The sequence below is a fragment of the Notothenia coriiceps genome, unplaced genomic scaffold (genome assembly GCF_000735185.1).
Source record: "Notothenia coriiceps isolate Sejong01 unplaced genomic scaffold, NC01 NC01_scaffold00000339, whole genome shotgun sequence".
NCBI lineage: Eukaryota > Metazoa > Chordata > Actinopteri > Perciformes > Nototheniidae > Notothenia > Notothenia coriiceps.
Genome location: NW_011333040.1, coordinates 14,527,440 through 14,543,443, shown reverse-complemented (window position 1 = coordinate 14,543,443; position 16,004 = coordinate 14,527,440). Strand labels below are relative to the sequence as shown.

Genomic DNA, 16,004 nt, shown 5'->3' with positions numbered 1-16,004 from the left:
TGTTCCTGGAGCGTACGCCTGTTGTTTTATGTGTGTTAGATGTAAGCATGCAGTTTCAGTGTGTGGATGTTCACCTGCAGGTCAAAGTCAAGTGGAAACTGTAGAACATGAGGGCAGCAGTGAGAATATCAGGCATCTATGCAGGTTTGATAATCACTCTTGAATTGAGCACTTCTCTACACATCCCTTCCTTTCCCTCACGATAAACATCACTCTCTCTCCCACTCTCCCGGCACCTCTTTCCTACCCTCCTCCTTCTTTTCCTCATCCACCCATCATTCCTCTCTGTCCCTCTTCCTCTATGGATGAGTGGTGATATTCCCGTGGGATAGTGGAGGAGGAGAGCTTTCCAGGGCTTGTTGCTTCATCATCCCAAATAAAACAGGGAACATGTTCAGACCACCTCTCCGTGGGTTCAGTGATGAAACCCTCTGACAGAAACTCATTTTTTTCAAGTCATGCCCTCCCTGTGCACACAATCACTTCTTTATATAATGCTGTTTAGCTCTTTCTTTTAAGATGCATATTCTTATTTTTTTATGTCCATTTCATTGTTCCTGTTTATGTGCAACCTGTTAATTCTATAATTTGCAGCCCAAACTTAATATATAGATGGTAATATAAACTTTTTAGCAAAATTGCGTCCATAAGCGCTCCTCATATTACATTATCGTTGAAGGAAAGGAAAAGCAGTTTTTATATAAAGTTTACATTAACATTTTAAGGAAAGTCCTGCTCTGATTAAAGGGAAAAAAAATATTCCCATGTTCACCTGAGTTCCTCCCCATAATCTATTTTTCTATCTCTCCCTCCCTTTTCCTTTCTTCGTCTCGCGCCCAGTTTCAGTCTACGTGTCTCGGCTCGTTTGAGTTTTAGAGGAACCACGCACTCCTTTTCTCCTCAATTCTCTGGAACAATCACAGCGTGCCATGCTCAAGGGCCGCAGCAGGGTGCGCCCCATTGCAGAACAGGGAACAAGGAAGATTGACGCATTGGTGCAACTGTGACCTCTAGGCTAGGTCCACAAGTCTGTTGCCATGGAGCTAAATGAATCTGCTTTTCACTGTAATAAGCTACCTGGTTATGATTTAATCCCATAGGGGTTCCATTCAGAAACTTCCTTCTCAAGTCAAAAGTTCACGTGTTGTTTTTTGTTCTTCGTTTCTTTTGTTTTCTAAGTACTGCCCTAATCCAAATAGATATTGCTGATAAAGCTTTAGATTTAAGACGTTTGTGTAAACTTTGCACACTAATAATCCAACCAGTTTATGTTATAAACCACTGACGATTGGTCAACGATAATTGAGTTAATTAATTGCATTTGTGGTTATTTTCAAGCCATGAGCAGTGAAGCCAAGCCACTACTGTGCTTTGTTGACATGAATTTGACATAATTTGACCCAGTGGTTATTAGTGTGTGATTTTGCTACTGACTGACTGCAATTCAATTAAAAAAATGATGGATTGTAATGAATACAAAAGATTTAAGGAGTGCGTACGTTTAATGTTTTGATTGCCTTCCGTCTTAAACTGAGCTTGGGTTAGGAGTAGACACTTCCTGTTAAGTGATAATGATATATTGGTATACCAACGTAATTTCCACGATTGTGATAACCTATAATGAAACCAGACACATTACTTATTAGAAGGTGTAATTATCTTAATGAAGGAAATTATTTTTATGAGTGATGCATCAACAGTGTGGGAACTGTGCCTACAACAGAATGAGTGAATAAAGATTAAACATAAAAACTGCGATCTCTCGGACGATTTTAAGGGAACTCGGTTCGAAGGGAATTCGAACCGACAGCAGAAGCAACATCATTTTCTTGTTCTATAGGTCCAGTCAAAAAGCAGAATAGGGCTTAAGGAAGAATATTTAATGTAAAGTAAAGTTTAGATGCAGAAAGGTAAAGTATAGTATCCGTGGAATCACTGAAAATGTTTACCGTAACCTTCCAACATCAACAAGATTTACAATTTAAGTGAATTGCTGTGGTTATACAGTACCATAGTGAATATTAGTTTATCTTTTTGATTCATATCCGGAAGGCACGCACCTGCAATTGTGTGACTTCCGTCTCTCCTGAAAGAGAATTCACCTGTCGTTGCAAAGGGGGGAGGAGAGGGGGGAAGCTGGACTGAATGAATAGCGGAGGCCCAGGAGAGACAGTCATGCCTTCGAGCCAACTGTGGCTTGTCACCCGTTTAAAAAGAAAAACGCAAATCGGGGGTTAGGTGTGAATGGAAGACTGGAGAAGATGTGAGGAAGAGGAGGAGGAGGAGGAGGAGAGGACATAAAGAGGGGGCGAGGAAGGCGGAGAAGGAGGGAGGGAGGGAGGGAGTTGTCGTCTCCTGCAACAAGTTTAACCTGAATCCAAAGCTAACAAGATGCTGTGATTGCAGGGCGCTGAAAATATGGAATAACCAAAGACAAGAGAAAGAAAAAGAAAAAGAAAATCAAACACTACCTTTTGTTTGCTCAGGTCTCCTCTCTCTCCTCAGGTTTCAGACAGACGACAGCTCTCTCTGTCTCTTTGACACAAACACACAATCAGACATACCCTCACTCACAAAAAATGCAGGTGTTTAGGTCTGGAAATGTGGCGAAATGTTGCAGAAAGAATAAAGTTGTGCCCCTTGTCTTATATATTAAGTCACACTGCAATGCAAGACAGTCAGGATGCATGCACTATAAGCATGCAGGCAACATCTGTGAGGTACATCTGAGTGAGCAACACACACACACACACACACACACACACACACACACACACACACACACACACACACACACACACACACACACACACACACACACACACACACTGCAACCTGCACATCCTAACTCCCGGTTAGAGCACTTCTCATGCATTTTTAAAGTCTTCACTCGTTCGAAAATGTCGTCATGGTGTAAGGGTGGAAATGGCACATACTGTAGTTCCTTAAAGTAGGAAAATACTGTTGCAAAATGAAATCATGCATTAAAATAATACCTTAATGAGGAAAGAAAAGACCAACGTAAAAGGCAAAAGGACCACTTTCAGAGTGTTTCAGCAGATCATCCTGTAATTGTATTTATATGACTGATATATTAATGTACAAGCAGCATTTTAATCTTCTGACTGTCCACTATCTTATAGGGCTAGACAGAAAGAATCTCTTAGCAAAAATGAAAATTGCACAATGGTGTACCAAATCAATGAGCACCGTGCACAAAATTAAACAGCTTTCTAAGAATAATACTATACAAATAACAGTGTACAGTTGGGAACCAAAGAGAGAATAAAAGAAAATCATCCCCTCATGTTTCAAACACCCACGCGATCACGCACAAACACTGGGAGATGTGTAACAAACACACACAGTGCACTGAGGTCAACAGTGGAGACAAAGTGTTATCTTACTCTTCTCATAACTGTGGGTGAGAAAAGGAAAAGGCTGCAGACCAAGAGCAGTGTTGACTGTGGGTCCTCCTCACAACATGTCACTTTGTCTAGCTTAGAACCCAGGTTGTTGGTCAAAAGTCATATTGTTTAACTATACTGTAGTAATTACTGTTAAATGCACTGTGTAATTATAGTAATATTCCATTTTTTAACATTGTGTCGTGACTGCATGACAAAGAAGGGCCGTTTGAGTGTTACTCAATCATTTGTCATTGAACAGAAGCAAAGTAGATTATGCCATGTCATAATGCGTCATGAAGCATTAGAAACTGTTGAGATATTAATAAGAGCATTACCTGACTAATAATGTGTCATAACTCATAACAAACATATTGTGAAATGGAAATTTTCACTTTGTCAGAAATGCTTAAATAGTTCATTGATTAACTCATATTTCTTTTGATTTTTTTTTTATAATTGATGATGTTAATATTAAATTATTAATTGTAGGTCAATTTCATTTACACGGCCAAAAAGCACAACTTGGTTTAATGGGGCTTTAAAAACAGGATCAATATAAATAACAGTTTTTAACATGGAGAAAAAATAAGTAGTATATGATAGGAAAATAGTTTTCAAAACTCATTTTCAGAAGCCAAACAACTTATGTCTCAAAGGGAATTAACTGTGAATTCACATCTTAAATTTAACCTGAAGAAAATACAAATGTTTTCTTAAAACAATCCTTAAAATGCCAATCACTTAAATGGCAATGTTTAATAAAATGACCAGTGTGTTGAGTACAACACAGGTTTCCATCGGGGTCATTATTACATTACATTACATCACATTGCATTTAGCTGACGCTTTTATCCAAAGCAACTTACAATAAGTGCATTCGACCAACAAGATACAACCTTGAAGAAAACAGAATCATATAAGTACATCAGGTTTCATAGAGCCAAACATTTCAAGTGCTACTCAACTGGCTTTAGATAAGCCAGTCCTTTATCAGTATATAAGTGCTTTGTTAGTAATTCTATCGCTCGAAGTGGAGTCGAAAGAGATGAGTTTTCAGTCTGCGCCGGAAGATGTGCAAGCTATCTGCTGTCCTGATTTCAATGGGGAGCTCATTCCACCATTTTGGAGCCAGGATAGCAAACCCACATTATCGGCATCCGCCACAGCTACTGCATTGTCTTTTACATATTTTGAGACCATATTTCACCAATGCAATGGGCCCTTCACGAGATGCAATAAGCAAAGAAAACCTAAAGGATCCAAAAAGAAGTATTTCTCTGTTGTCTTAGCAATCCCAATGTTTGTTTGATTTCAATAAATGGCTTTATATGATATGACATCTGACAGTAACAATAAGTAAATGGCTGTATAATGCCACCACAATTTGAAAGACTAAATATATAATCTATTCTTGCATCCTGAATAATAGCAGATTTTACTCCATCTGACACGCTCTTTGATATGTAGGAGGCAGAAATGTAAACTAAAGCCTCAGTGACCTTTCATCTGATGCAAAATGAATGCCTAATAACAGACATTAGCACGCTGTAATTTTCCGCTCACACATAATAGACAGGTATGACACAGAGAACAACAAACGGCTGAGCTTGGCATGCACAGGGCCTTTGAGAGGTTAGGCGGACACAGTTTTATAGATTATTATCTCAACAGTCGGATGTTTTTCTGCATGCTTCCTTCATTCATCCGTAAGTACATTTGAAAGAGTTTGGCATAATTCAGTTAGCTAAAAGGGATATTTTTACAAAGCTGGGAATGAATAGTTCTCATGAAATAGGATCAGGGTCGGTACAACAAAGGATAATGATACAAAAAAACTTTAATCCATTAAAGACTTAGTGACGTTGTTTTTGAGAAACTCCTCATCAAGTAATAACTGTCACTCTAAGATGAACAATTTGCAGGAAAAACATCATAAAAATGTGATATTTTGTAAAGATTTTACAAAAATGCAACTTGATTCTAAGCATTCGGTCCAATAGAAACTTATCACGAAGAAGTATAAATGAGCCTTTTTCTCATTGGGTATTCATCTTCCACCTGTGGTTATCTTTATTACTATTGTGGCTTGACACAGATTCATTGTCTGTTGTCCCACAGGTTTCTTCATCCTGTATGAAAGCGCACAAATCATCGAAACCAGAATTTTGGAAAGATGCCGAAAAGTCACAATAGAAAGTTGATTTGTTACTCATTATTACAACCATAGTTACAAGCTGTGCCTTAATTATACTCAAATATCGTATCCATCCTTTATGTAAGATGTTGTCATTGTCACTTAGGAGTCATCGCTAGCAAGGTTCCCGACAGGCCTGGACTCGCAGAGGATTTAGGAAAAGCCTGCTCCTCCACCACTGCTTCATAACGTGTTAACATTCCTTCACGAGTCGGAGTATCACCTCACAGCGAAGGACTTCCTGTTGCATGGTGCCGTACTGTAATGAATACATCCCCTTCATTCCCTGTTCCCTAACGTACACACATTCTTCAGTCATTACTAATGGATGCTGGTCTGTTTGGTTTTTACAACAGGCCTGGCAGTTATTAAATACACACCGCCATGTTTGTCGCTAACGTTCGTGCATTCCTCTACAGATGTATGATGGCGCCCACGCATCACAAGTAACTGATAGAGAAAATAAGCAAAGATATTTTGTTGATAGTAAACAGAAAGTAGTTATAATAGATAATCGACTGTAGGGTGTCGAGAGTACCATTCCTCTTTCTGAGTCGACAAAAGGAGTTGAAGGTGAGAAAATGTAAATTGAGGATGGATTGGCTAAAAAAGGCCCGTTGAGTCTCGCGGATTAGAAGATACATGAGGACTTCAACTCGATGCCAGAGGTGTCAAGGTTCATGAAATTCAAAAGCTGTCAATGGAAACTTCTTTGTGACCTGAAGCTAAAAGCCTGTGATTCAGACCTATCTCTGAACTTGAGAGATAGCAAAAGACACACATGGCAGGTGCCGTGTAATGGATGCTGAGAGTTCAAACAATAAGCCATTCATTAAATGATTAGTTGTTCAACAGACATTTTAGCAGCTACAATTTTGATAATCATTGCTTATTTATATGATGTATTATGCACAGTATATATGTATGCACTTATACTGTATGTGCATGCTTTATCATCTAGATGAAAACTGAATACAAATAAAAAACAAGGAGTGAAAAAAACATACAAAATAAAAACAATATCCTAAGACAATATTGCTTGGTTAAAACAAATGTAACTTAACTTAAATAAAATAACCCAAATTGTTTACATTTGTACTTTGTTAGCTTTAATAAATTACTGCCAGACAAAAAAGAAGACTGCCTGAATTTTTTGAATTTGACATTTAGCCCCAGAAATTGAACACAATTGAAAAGAACATAGCTTAATATAAAGATCAAATACCATTAAACCAAGATGGTCAGCGTGTGGTAGTCAAAGAGGAGCCAAAGCAACATTTTCAAACATTATGGTCATTCTTACAGAGTTCTCTAGTACTCTATATATTGTGTTTGTGTGTCCATGTAGTTATATATTTCTGAGACATTATGCCTGGCCCTTAAAAAAAAAAAATTAATATATAAAAACCTAAGCCTTCTTACAACTGAAACCAACTAGCAAACACAATCAGAAAACATGCTGCACCTAAATTAAAAATAAAAATGAATTGAAAAAGTAAAACTATTAAAGCCTTGTATGCAGTGCACATTGTTTTCTCTTGCACATTGGGCAACAGTAGAGGACACATGCACACTTTATCATGTTTGGTCTACCATCGGGGAACACAATGCTGCACTTTTGCTGCGTTTTTTTTCAATTGCTGTGTTTGCTTTTTCTACTTTTTCATCCACACATCAATCCACACGTAAGCCTGTTAATCCATGCATTCATCCTCAGGGCCTTAAAAGCTGTCTCGCAGGGACACACACAGGTGGCAGTGAACAGGTCTGTCCACTATGCAGGGTGACCTGATGCCCCGAGGAAGAGACACACCTTTACTTACCAAGACTTCTGACCCGGCAGGAACTCAAGACAATGACCAAAGTCCTAAAACGTAAGGTCGTCTACCGTTAGTTCATGAGGCATAATGAATAGTCATAATTGGTAACAGTGTGAGGGTATGATAATTACTGAAAATAGTGTGACGCATTTGCATGTTTAATGACATGAAACAGAATAAAAGTAACTTATTGATGTTGCTGTAAAGATGTTTGTCTGTCAATCGTATTAGAGAAATTGCAAAAAGAGGCTTTTAAATGGGCTTTTAATGTTTTCTAATTGTCATGTTAAGCAATAAATCATTGCATTGCATGCAATAAATCCATCATAAACAAGTGGTTATTGACAATTAACGATAAAAATGATAGTGAGCTGACATACAAGGCTTACAGTAATGTGTTGTGTTTGCACTACTTGCAGGCTGCAGTTCTATTGTTTCTATTTGTGTAAACTGAAACATTATGTTATTCATATTTTGATAATGACGTTAATTGTAAGGTGGATAGAATGTATTTGTACTTCATATGAGGTAATGAAGTGGAAAAGAGATTCACCTGCATACCTACACACACCTGTTAACACCATGAGGAAAAAACACCTGTCCCAACCTCTTCTGTGTCTGTGAGCTATAATCAGTGTCTTAGTGATAAATATCTACAGCGGCCTATAGTGCCACGTCTCATTGCAACAAGTCGAGAGGGACACTAGACTGTAACAGGCGCGGCAGGATAGAAAGTAGATTATGTTTGTATGGCTCAATGGCTTCCTTTGCGTCAAAGAAATGACTTCTGCTGTTGCTTTATAGAGCACTCAATGGTTTAGGGAAAACATAACTCTGTGAGCTGCTGCTGCATTATAACTGACCAGATCTCAGATCGTCTCGGACAGCTCCACTTACTGTCCTCAGAGTCAGAACTAAACACAGCAAATAATCAAAAATCACTTATGAACCACATACTTCGAAAAAACTTGAGATCTGCTACACAACTCAGTGATTTTTAATAAGAGGTTAAAGCTTTCCCATTTTTCCACAGCTTTTGAAAAAATGCATGTGGGATTATTTATTCATATCTTACCCTGCACTGTAGCTTTGCTGTCATTTGAATTATCATTTTTAATCTATTTTATTTTAGATTGTTTTGTCTCTTCATTCATTCACTCATTTTGATTTACACTCTTTAAGTGCTTTTTATGTTCAAGGATCAAGGCTTTTATTAGCCATACGTACATAGCTACGGTGTAGTTATGACGATGAAAATCTTAGGTCCCAGGCTCCACCAACAGTGCAACACAATACAACAGAAAAACCGAACAAATAATGCAAGTAAATACAAAAAGAAAATAGTGAAATAGTGCAATAAGAGTCTATACAAGTGATTGGAATATGATATATCCGATAAATCATTTGTAAGTTGCAGCCAGATGAATGTTATGGATGTTGTTTCAATGTGTGTCTCTATATATGGTCTTGTGTATTATGCATATATTGTCTTAATGGTATGTATGGAAAGCACTTAGTATTGCCTTGTTGTTGAAAGACACTCAAAGAAACTTGCCTGCTTTAACTAATATAATTTTAAAGCACAAGTCTACAATAAATTCAGCTCCATATTCATTGATAAATTAAAGCTTGGCATATTGTAAACTATACAAGCAAGCCTAACTGCAACCTGAAAAGCATGCACAACGGAACCCGGTTTGCCAAAAATAAATACTTCATTTTCATATTAAGAATTCAGGCATAACAAATCACTGCAGGCAAAAGGTGAAATTAAAATGCCAATCAAACATCAAAGGACAACGGAGAATGTGGATGTCCTGGCTTCAACATGAGCACAATGGGACAGGTCAATGCAATCCTCTCAGCTGCGGTGTTTCACTCCCTCTGTTGGTTAGCAATTGAAATGCGAAAGTGCATTTTGTTTCAAATTTTGTGTAAAAAATGTAAAAGCACATTTTGCATCACATCAAGCTATATGTTATCGTGTTGAAAACTGAGAGTGGACTCGAGTTTTAACATGTCAAACACATGTTTAAGGTGTCAACTTATTTTTAAGTTGAGTAATTCTTAAAAAAAAGTACATGGTGATACTGCTTACTGGTGTTACCATAGTAATTGTCCTTTGCCATATTTATTGCCAATATTGCAGGTGGAATCATGACTAATCAGTTACCCACATAATTGTTATCTGCTTTAGAAATATGAAAACGACTCTCTTTGTAGCTAACACCCTTCATTGACCTACCTTTGTTTTTTCCACATATCCTATTATAGAAACACTGTTGCTGACGTACCGTGCCGTGTCTATCCTTCCCTGTTGCAATGACACAAACAAAAGAGAAAACATACCTTTAGTGTTAGTCAGGATTATAATATGATGCTATGCTGAGAAAGTCATTTCTTTATTCAAAACAAATTGTTTCAGAGATGAATGGGAACAAACACCTTGTGTCAAGAGCATTTAGCCTATTTGAAATGAATGTGTGTGTTTTTGCTTTCTCTTTCAAACGTGTTTGTGTTGTGTTACTGATGATTGTATTCGAAAATGTGTTGGCCAATGTATGTTTATAAGAAGATACATATTTATTATGTACAACCATGTATAGATATATTTCATTTTTTGCAATAATGGCAATTCTGCTTCTATTAAGTTGTTAATTGTGAGCATGAATGTCTATAAACTCAAACTCTTTAACAAAAAAAGAAATACAAAATGGTGCGGTTGTGTAGTAATTGTCTGGCTAATAGCAGCAGGGTTGTGCTCTAAATGATACCCATTAATTTCCTGTCATTTGAGTTATTGAGTTATAGTTGTTGTTCAATACTTTCCTACTCAGCAGTAATGCCCATTTAACATGAATACCAGTTACATGGCACAGCCTAGTGTCCTTAAGTGGTACTGCAGGCTCCATTATAGAGTAAATCAAAGAAAACTCATTAAAATTAAGGAATTGTTAACGTTTTACGCTAACGCTACATTACAACTTATTTAGCTAACGATTTTAAGCGACGTACTCACATTTCCATAACGTCGACAATTTGGGTTTAGTGCCCAAGAACACCTCAACATGTTGACTTCAGGGGCTGGAAAGCGAATTACTGACACTGAGAAGTCAATACGTCTTTTGTTTGTCTTTATAAATAACAACAGAAACTCGAGCTACCCGTTATGTTATCTTATTTATCAAGTTTGTAAAGAAACCCTCGTCACAGTCCATGGTCACGTGATTCAGGCGTAACTGCGTCAAGGCGTAGCCTGAACAGGTGGAATTAAACCCGGAAGTGAGATGCTCGTCACAAAGATGGCGTCCTCCTCTGCGTAATGCCAGATAAACAAAAGAATATGAGAAAAAAATCACATAATGTCTCAGCGACAAGATTAAATGTTTGGTCTTTGAATGTCTGGTCACTGCTGATAAATAATAAGCAGCCTTCGAGGGCACCATGGATATGAGCAGCGCCTACGGAGGCTCCTACACGGTGAGACCTGTTTACTTTTTAAGGGTTTTGTAATACTTTAATTTACTTTTTCCCAATGATGGGTGTTGAACAAAACGTACATCATGGCTGTGTATGTACATTATTTGCCTTTTCACGCCTAATGTTTTTGCATATTGTAAAAAACGAGATAATCTAACGTCGCTGTATGTTAGAAGCCGGTAGAAAGTGAAAACATAATTTTAGTAACAGTAAAGCTCAAATTAAGTTTTACGTATAGTTTGTACAACTGTATGCAACATAACCAATGTATTTCATGTTTTTGTTCCTTAGGATAATCTTATTGGGACTTTACTTGCCATTTTTGGAAATGTGCTTGTCAGCATCTCCCTCAGTATTCAGGTACAGGCCTCTGTTCAAACATGGTTCAAACATTTCTCTTAAAGTGTTTACTCTGCCATCATAGCAAACTGTAATAGTAAAGTGAATATGTGTCCTTCAGGGAGCACTTTTAACTTATTGCCCACTGGCCAAATGGCTACTCAATGTTCCAGTTTTACCAGCTACACAAATTATTAGATAATATTGCTTGTCAGTGATGCACATCTAGTAGCTGCTTGCACATTTAACCAATATTTGGACAGAATATGGTGCTACTTTGGTACAGGTCTCTTATATGGAACAGTTTAGTTTCTCTAACTTCTGTGTGTCAGGTCCTCTGATCCACATAACAATAACCCTCTCAAAAAGCTGCTATATAGTATTGTCAACCTTTTAATTGAAACTTATATGGAAGCAATAATATACAATTATCAATGTTTAACACATTGAGTTGGTCCCTGATAGATTGACAATCCTATTTGTTCTAATTTGTACTATCTCTAATGCTAAACCATTTTGCCTTGAGTGTTTGGTTTAAGCCTCCTCTACATGTTTGCCTTGTCTTAACTTAGTAAACTGAACTTTACTTTGTGTTTACCCTGCACGCCTTTCACTCTCAGAAATATAGCCATGTGACGTTGGCAGGAACTAAGGACCTGCGGTCCTTCTACCGCACCAAAACTTGGTGGTGTGGTTTTGTACTGACATGCCTCGGGGAAGGAGCCAACTTCATTTCTTATGCCTTCGCCCCCCTCGCACTGGTAGCACCTCTAAACGCTGTGTCAGTACTTAGTAAGTATTTGTTTTACTTATATTTTAGTAGTAAATGTTCTGCTTATTGTTATCTGCCAGAGAAATGAATAAAAGCAGTCTCAAATGTATGCATAAAATAAATTAAAAGGGAAATATTTATTAACCTCCTCCTTTTCTTTTCATCTCAGCAAGCTCAATTTTGGGCCTTATTTTCCTGCGTGAGAAATCCAAGCCAAAGGACTTTGCAAGTAAGCTCAGCAAATGTGTGTTAGTGAAGATACATACATGCAAATAACATGGAATGTGTGCCATTGCATTCAAATGTTCAATTGGCCTCATGCCAAACTTGACTAAAAATATACTGCCTGATAAGCTGCTAAAGTTTAATGACTGAAGTAACAAAGTCAAAAGATGTGTCTATGTACAGGACATATTTTGTTGAATATATAGTTTTGTGAGTGAAAATGTAAAAAATAATTGTCAAATTAGAGTTCAATGTTGTGTATAAATGTATATTCCATGTTCATTCATAGTAAATGTCCTAACACTGTTATGTTATTCCAGAGCGCTATGGGCTGTCCTTCCTGGGCTGTCTCCTAACTATAGGAGGAACATATCTATTTGTAGCATTTGGACCAAACTCTCATGAAAAACTCAAAGCAGAGAACATTGTGAATCACCTTGTAGGATGGCCTGTTCTCTTGTATCTGGTAAGACATTTTAATTACATTTTTTAAGTTGAAAAAGTACAGGGCTCCATCTACAGTTGACTCAATTTGCCTCTGCTAACCTGTGGGCCTACAAAATAATTTAACATCTGCCAATATAACATATTTAAAGCAACACAAAAGCCCTGCAGTACAGGTTTGATGACTTATTTTATTTAAGCTGATACTTTCAAAAGTTATGAATCAACTCACTGGTCCCTCCTTTAACAAACATATGTGTCTCTACAATTTGCCAAATTGAGGTTGTAATTTACATACCAGGAAGTCGGGCAATGAACAGTCACTTGCACAAGTGAGTCATTAAGGTTAGGGTTATTTCATAGAAACATCTCACGGAGGTATTAAGAGGATAGTCACTCCCTGTATTATCACAAACACTGCATAATTATTTAATGGTCCAAGTGGTAATAGCCTCTTAATTCATAAATACATCCTTTAAGCCAAACACAGTGGACAACAGTGTTAGCAGTATGTCCAAGTAGTTAACACTGGATGAGAGACAAACGGAGGGATACTTTCTTTAAAACACTACAAGCTGCAGCAACAAATATACTCTTCCACATTATGGTATTAACCAAATGTCCCAGCTCTCTCTACTGTTGTTGTTGTTATGTAGCAAAAAGATTTGTTTCTAGCTGTGATCCACAAAGGACCGCAGAGCTTCCTGTTCCATGTTTATTGGCTGTTAATTTCCTGTTTGTTGTTTCTACCCCCCTTATTGACAGCTCCTGGAGATCATCACGTTCTGCCTGCTTTTATACTTCTACAAACAGCGCAATGCTAACTCCCTCGTTATTATTCTGATGCTGGTCGCTCTATTGGGTGAGTGTCTCTCATTAAAGCCTTTCAATGTAATACCGCCAAGCTGTTTACCATATTTCATTAGAATATTAGAATCACAATTCCCTCATGGTTAATGTTTGAAATGCATTTGAGCTTTTGTGAAACATTTTTTGGTTTGTTTTGTATTTAATTGTGCTGTTCTTTCTACCTTTTATGCACAGGCTCGGTCACAGTCATCACAGTGAAGGCGGTGTCAGGCATGTTGGTTCTCACATTCGAGGGCACCATGCAGCTGGACTACCCGATCTTTAGTGTCATGTTTGTGTGTATGGTGGCTTCAGTGGTCTTCCAGGCTAGGTGAGTGAACATCACAGATAAAGAGTTTACTGAGTCTGAGGTTGTGTTTTTCATAACATTGGCTTCAATTCAAGATTTTATAGTTTAGGTCAGGGGTCTGCAACCTTTTTGACCAAAAGAGCCATTTTGCTCCTTTTTCCCCAAATGTTTTTTCTCTGGAGCCGCAAAACATATTTCATAGCTTGATAGCTTATAATGTTGTATTTATTGTTATATCAGACAAAAACTGAAGTTTGTTTGCATTGATTAGGCTATTTATTACATTATATAAAACTGTTAACCTCTAATAAGAAACAAAGAACTCCTCTAAGGAGAATTACAAATAATACACAGGCCTACTTTAAAATAAATTAAACACAGCACTTGGGGAGTCCTCTGCACATTTGAAGGAAAAAATATATAATTATAATGGGCCCACTTTGAAATAAATAAAACATATGGCTGCACCCTAAAAAGAGTTAACGGTGGGGCAGGTAAGAATGGAGAAACCAGCTCGAGTGCGCTAGAATTTGAAAATACACAACCGGAAAAAATATGCCTCTTCCTTCAGACTTCCTTACGGAGTCCCTCTTCCAACACACACAAACGCGCATCATCAATGAGGCCACGAGATAAGTTTGTGCACAGATGGAAGGCTGACAGGCAGGTAGGCCATCAAGTTATTTTAGCCGGTCCCGAGACCCGAGAAAAAGAGGGAGGGCTCCGTTCGCAAAGAGGACGACATTTAGAGGGGGCATCAGGTGGTCTACTTTTTGTGGGTGGCAGAAGCGGAACGAAGGTCCCCTGCTCCCTTGGCACGCCGTCTCAAAGCAATCTTAAAAAAAGCAGCCAGTTGTACAGGCAATTTCAAATTTAAGAGATCTGTTTTAATAATGCGAGCGGCAAGTTTCCCGCAAAACAAATAAGAAACAATAAATACTCGAAATTTTTGTTTACTTATTGCTGAGATATTTATTATCTATTCTTATTATATGCCGACAGAGAAAAGAGCGGAGAGGACTGTCGGCAGTCATAAAAGCAATACTCCTTTACTAGCATATCCGTATTAGTGTCTCGGCAAAACCGGGTGGGTCTCGACAACCCAGGCGTCTAATGGGTGGAACCGCTGGACAATAGCGATAGACGCAAAGGCACAGCCGGTGCAAATATACTATCGTCTTGACATCGCCCTATGGCTGGGCAAAGCAGTCCGAGGTCCCGCAACAAACAAACACACGACAGTCCTTCATTATACGTTGGTGGCCAGTTATTTGGCAGTTCTAAATTTCGAAGGTCAGTTTTGTCTCAATAATCGAGGCCTATCTATTGAGTGGTCGATGGTGTCGGTTCTGCATCTCTCCTACACTCAACTTTACCGATAGTCCTGACTAGTACGTCAATGTTGATCTCTTTGATTTTTGTATCTCCTGTTGTTTTATATTTTAGTCGTAACTAAATTATTTTGAACTTTCTGTTAGTGAATCAAGATAGTGGGATTGGTACCCGGCCGTTGTCGCGGTGCGGCAGGGGAAATTGGGGAGACGAGACCGAGGGACTGAATCTGTTTTTATTCTCTTTATTTTACTTTTACTCAAACATTGATAGAAAGATAAACACGTACCAACTTTTACAAAGCCATAGAACCATGAAACTCACTATGACACTGTGTATTATTCTTTGTTTTTTGCCAAAATTTAATGGCACAGTTTTTTTTATACCGCCAGTGTAAGCGAGCGATGCGAGGACGCGCTAGCGGGAAAAGAACTCCGTTTATTGGACTGGGGCGAGCGTCTGGCTTGAATACCTATTAGTTCTTGTTCAATGGCCTCCGCTTCGTGTCCTAATTAAGACAGCGACCGAGCGCGAGAATATACGAAAGTGTCGTTTGCTAGAGAGCGCGAGAAATGGCCATACAAACTCATAAATCTCTCTTCAACAGTTGCGCACGACGTCGGAATGCATAGCTCCTTCGTTGTTCCCTCTCCTTCTGTCGACTGTTAGAAGTCAGTATTAAGTTACGCCATACAAGTTAAATAAAGTCTTTTGTGAAAAAATATAACGTGCGAGGGCTATCGTTACTAGTATAATTTACGGATAACTGTTATTTTGTATGGTATTAGAGAGACCTGGCATCGCGACATTTTTGGTGCTGGTTAGTAAA

The 16,004-nt window shown here is 38.1% G+C and overlaps 1 protein-coding gene across 1 annotated transcript in view; it reads left to right on the top strand.

Moving 5' to 3' along the window:
- Positions 1–10,706: 10,706 nt before the first annotated feature.
- Positions 10,707–16,004, top strand: part of nipal3 (NIPA like domain containing 3) — a 75,583-nt gene continuing 70,285 nt past the window's right edge. The window contains exons 1-7 of the mRNA XM_010778028.1: positions 10,707–10,904; positions 11,196–11,264; positions 11,864–12,035; positions 12,185–12,244; positions 12,561–12,706; positions 13,450–13,546; positions 13,729–13,864. Of these exons, the coding sequence (XP_010776330.1) occupies positions 10,869–10,904; positions 11,196–11,264; positions 11,864–12,035; positions 12,185–12,244; positions 12,561–12,706; positions 13,450–13,546; positions 13,729–13,864 (716 nt within the window). The 5' untranslated portion in view covers positions 10,707–10,868. The remainder of the gene's footprint in view (positions 10,905–11,195; positions 11,265–11,863; positions 12,036–12,184; positions 12,245–12,560; positions 12,707–13,449; positions 13,547–13,728; positions 13,865–16,004) is intronic.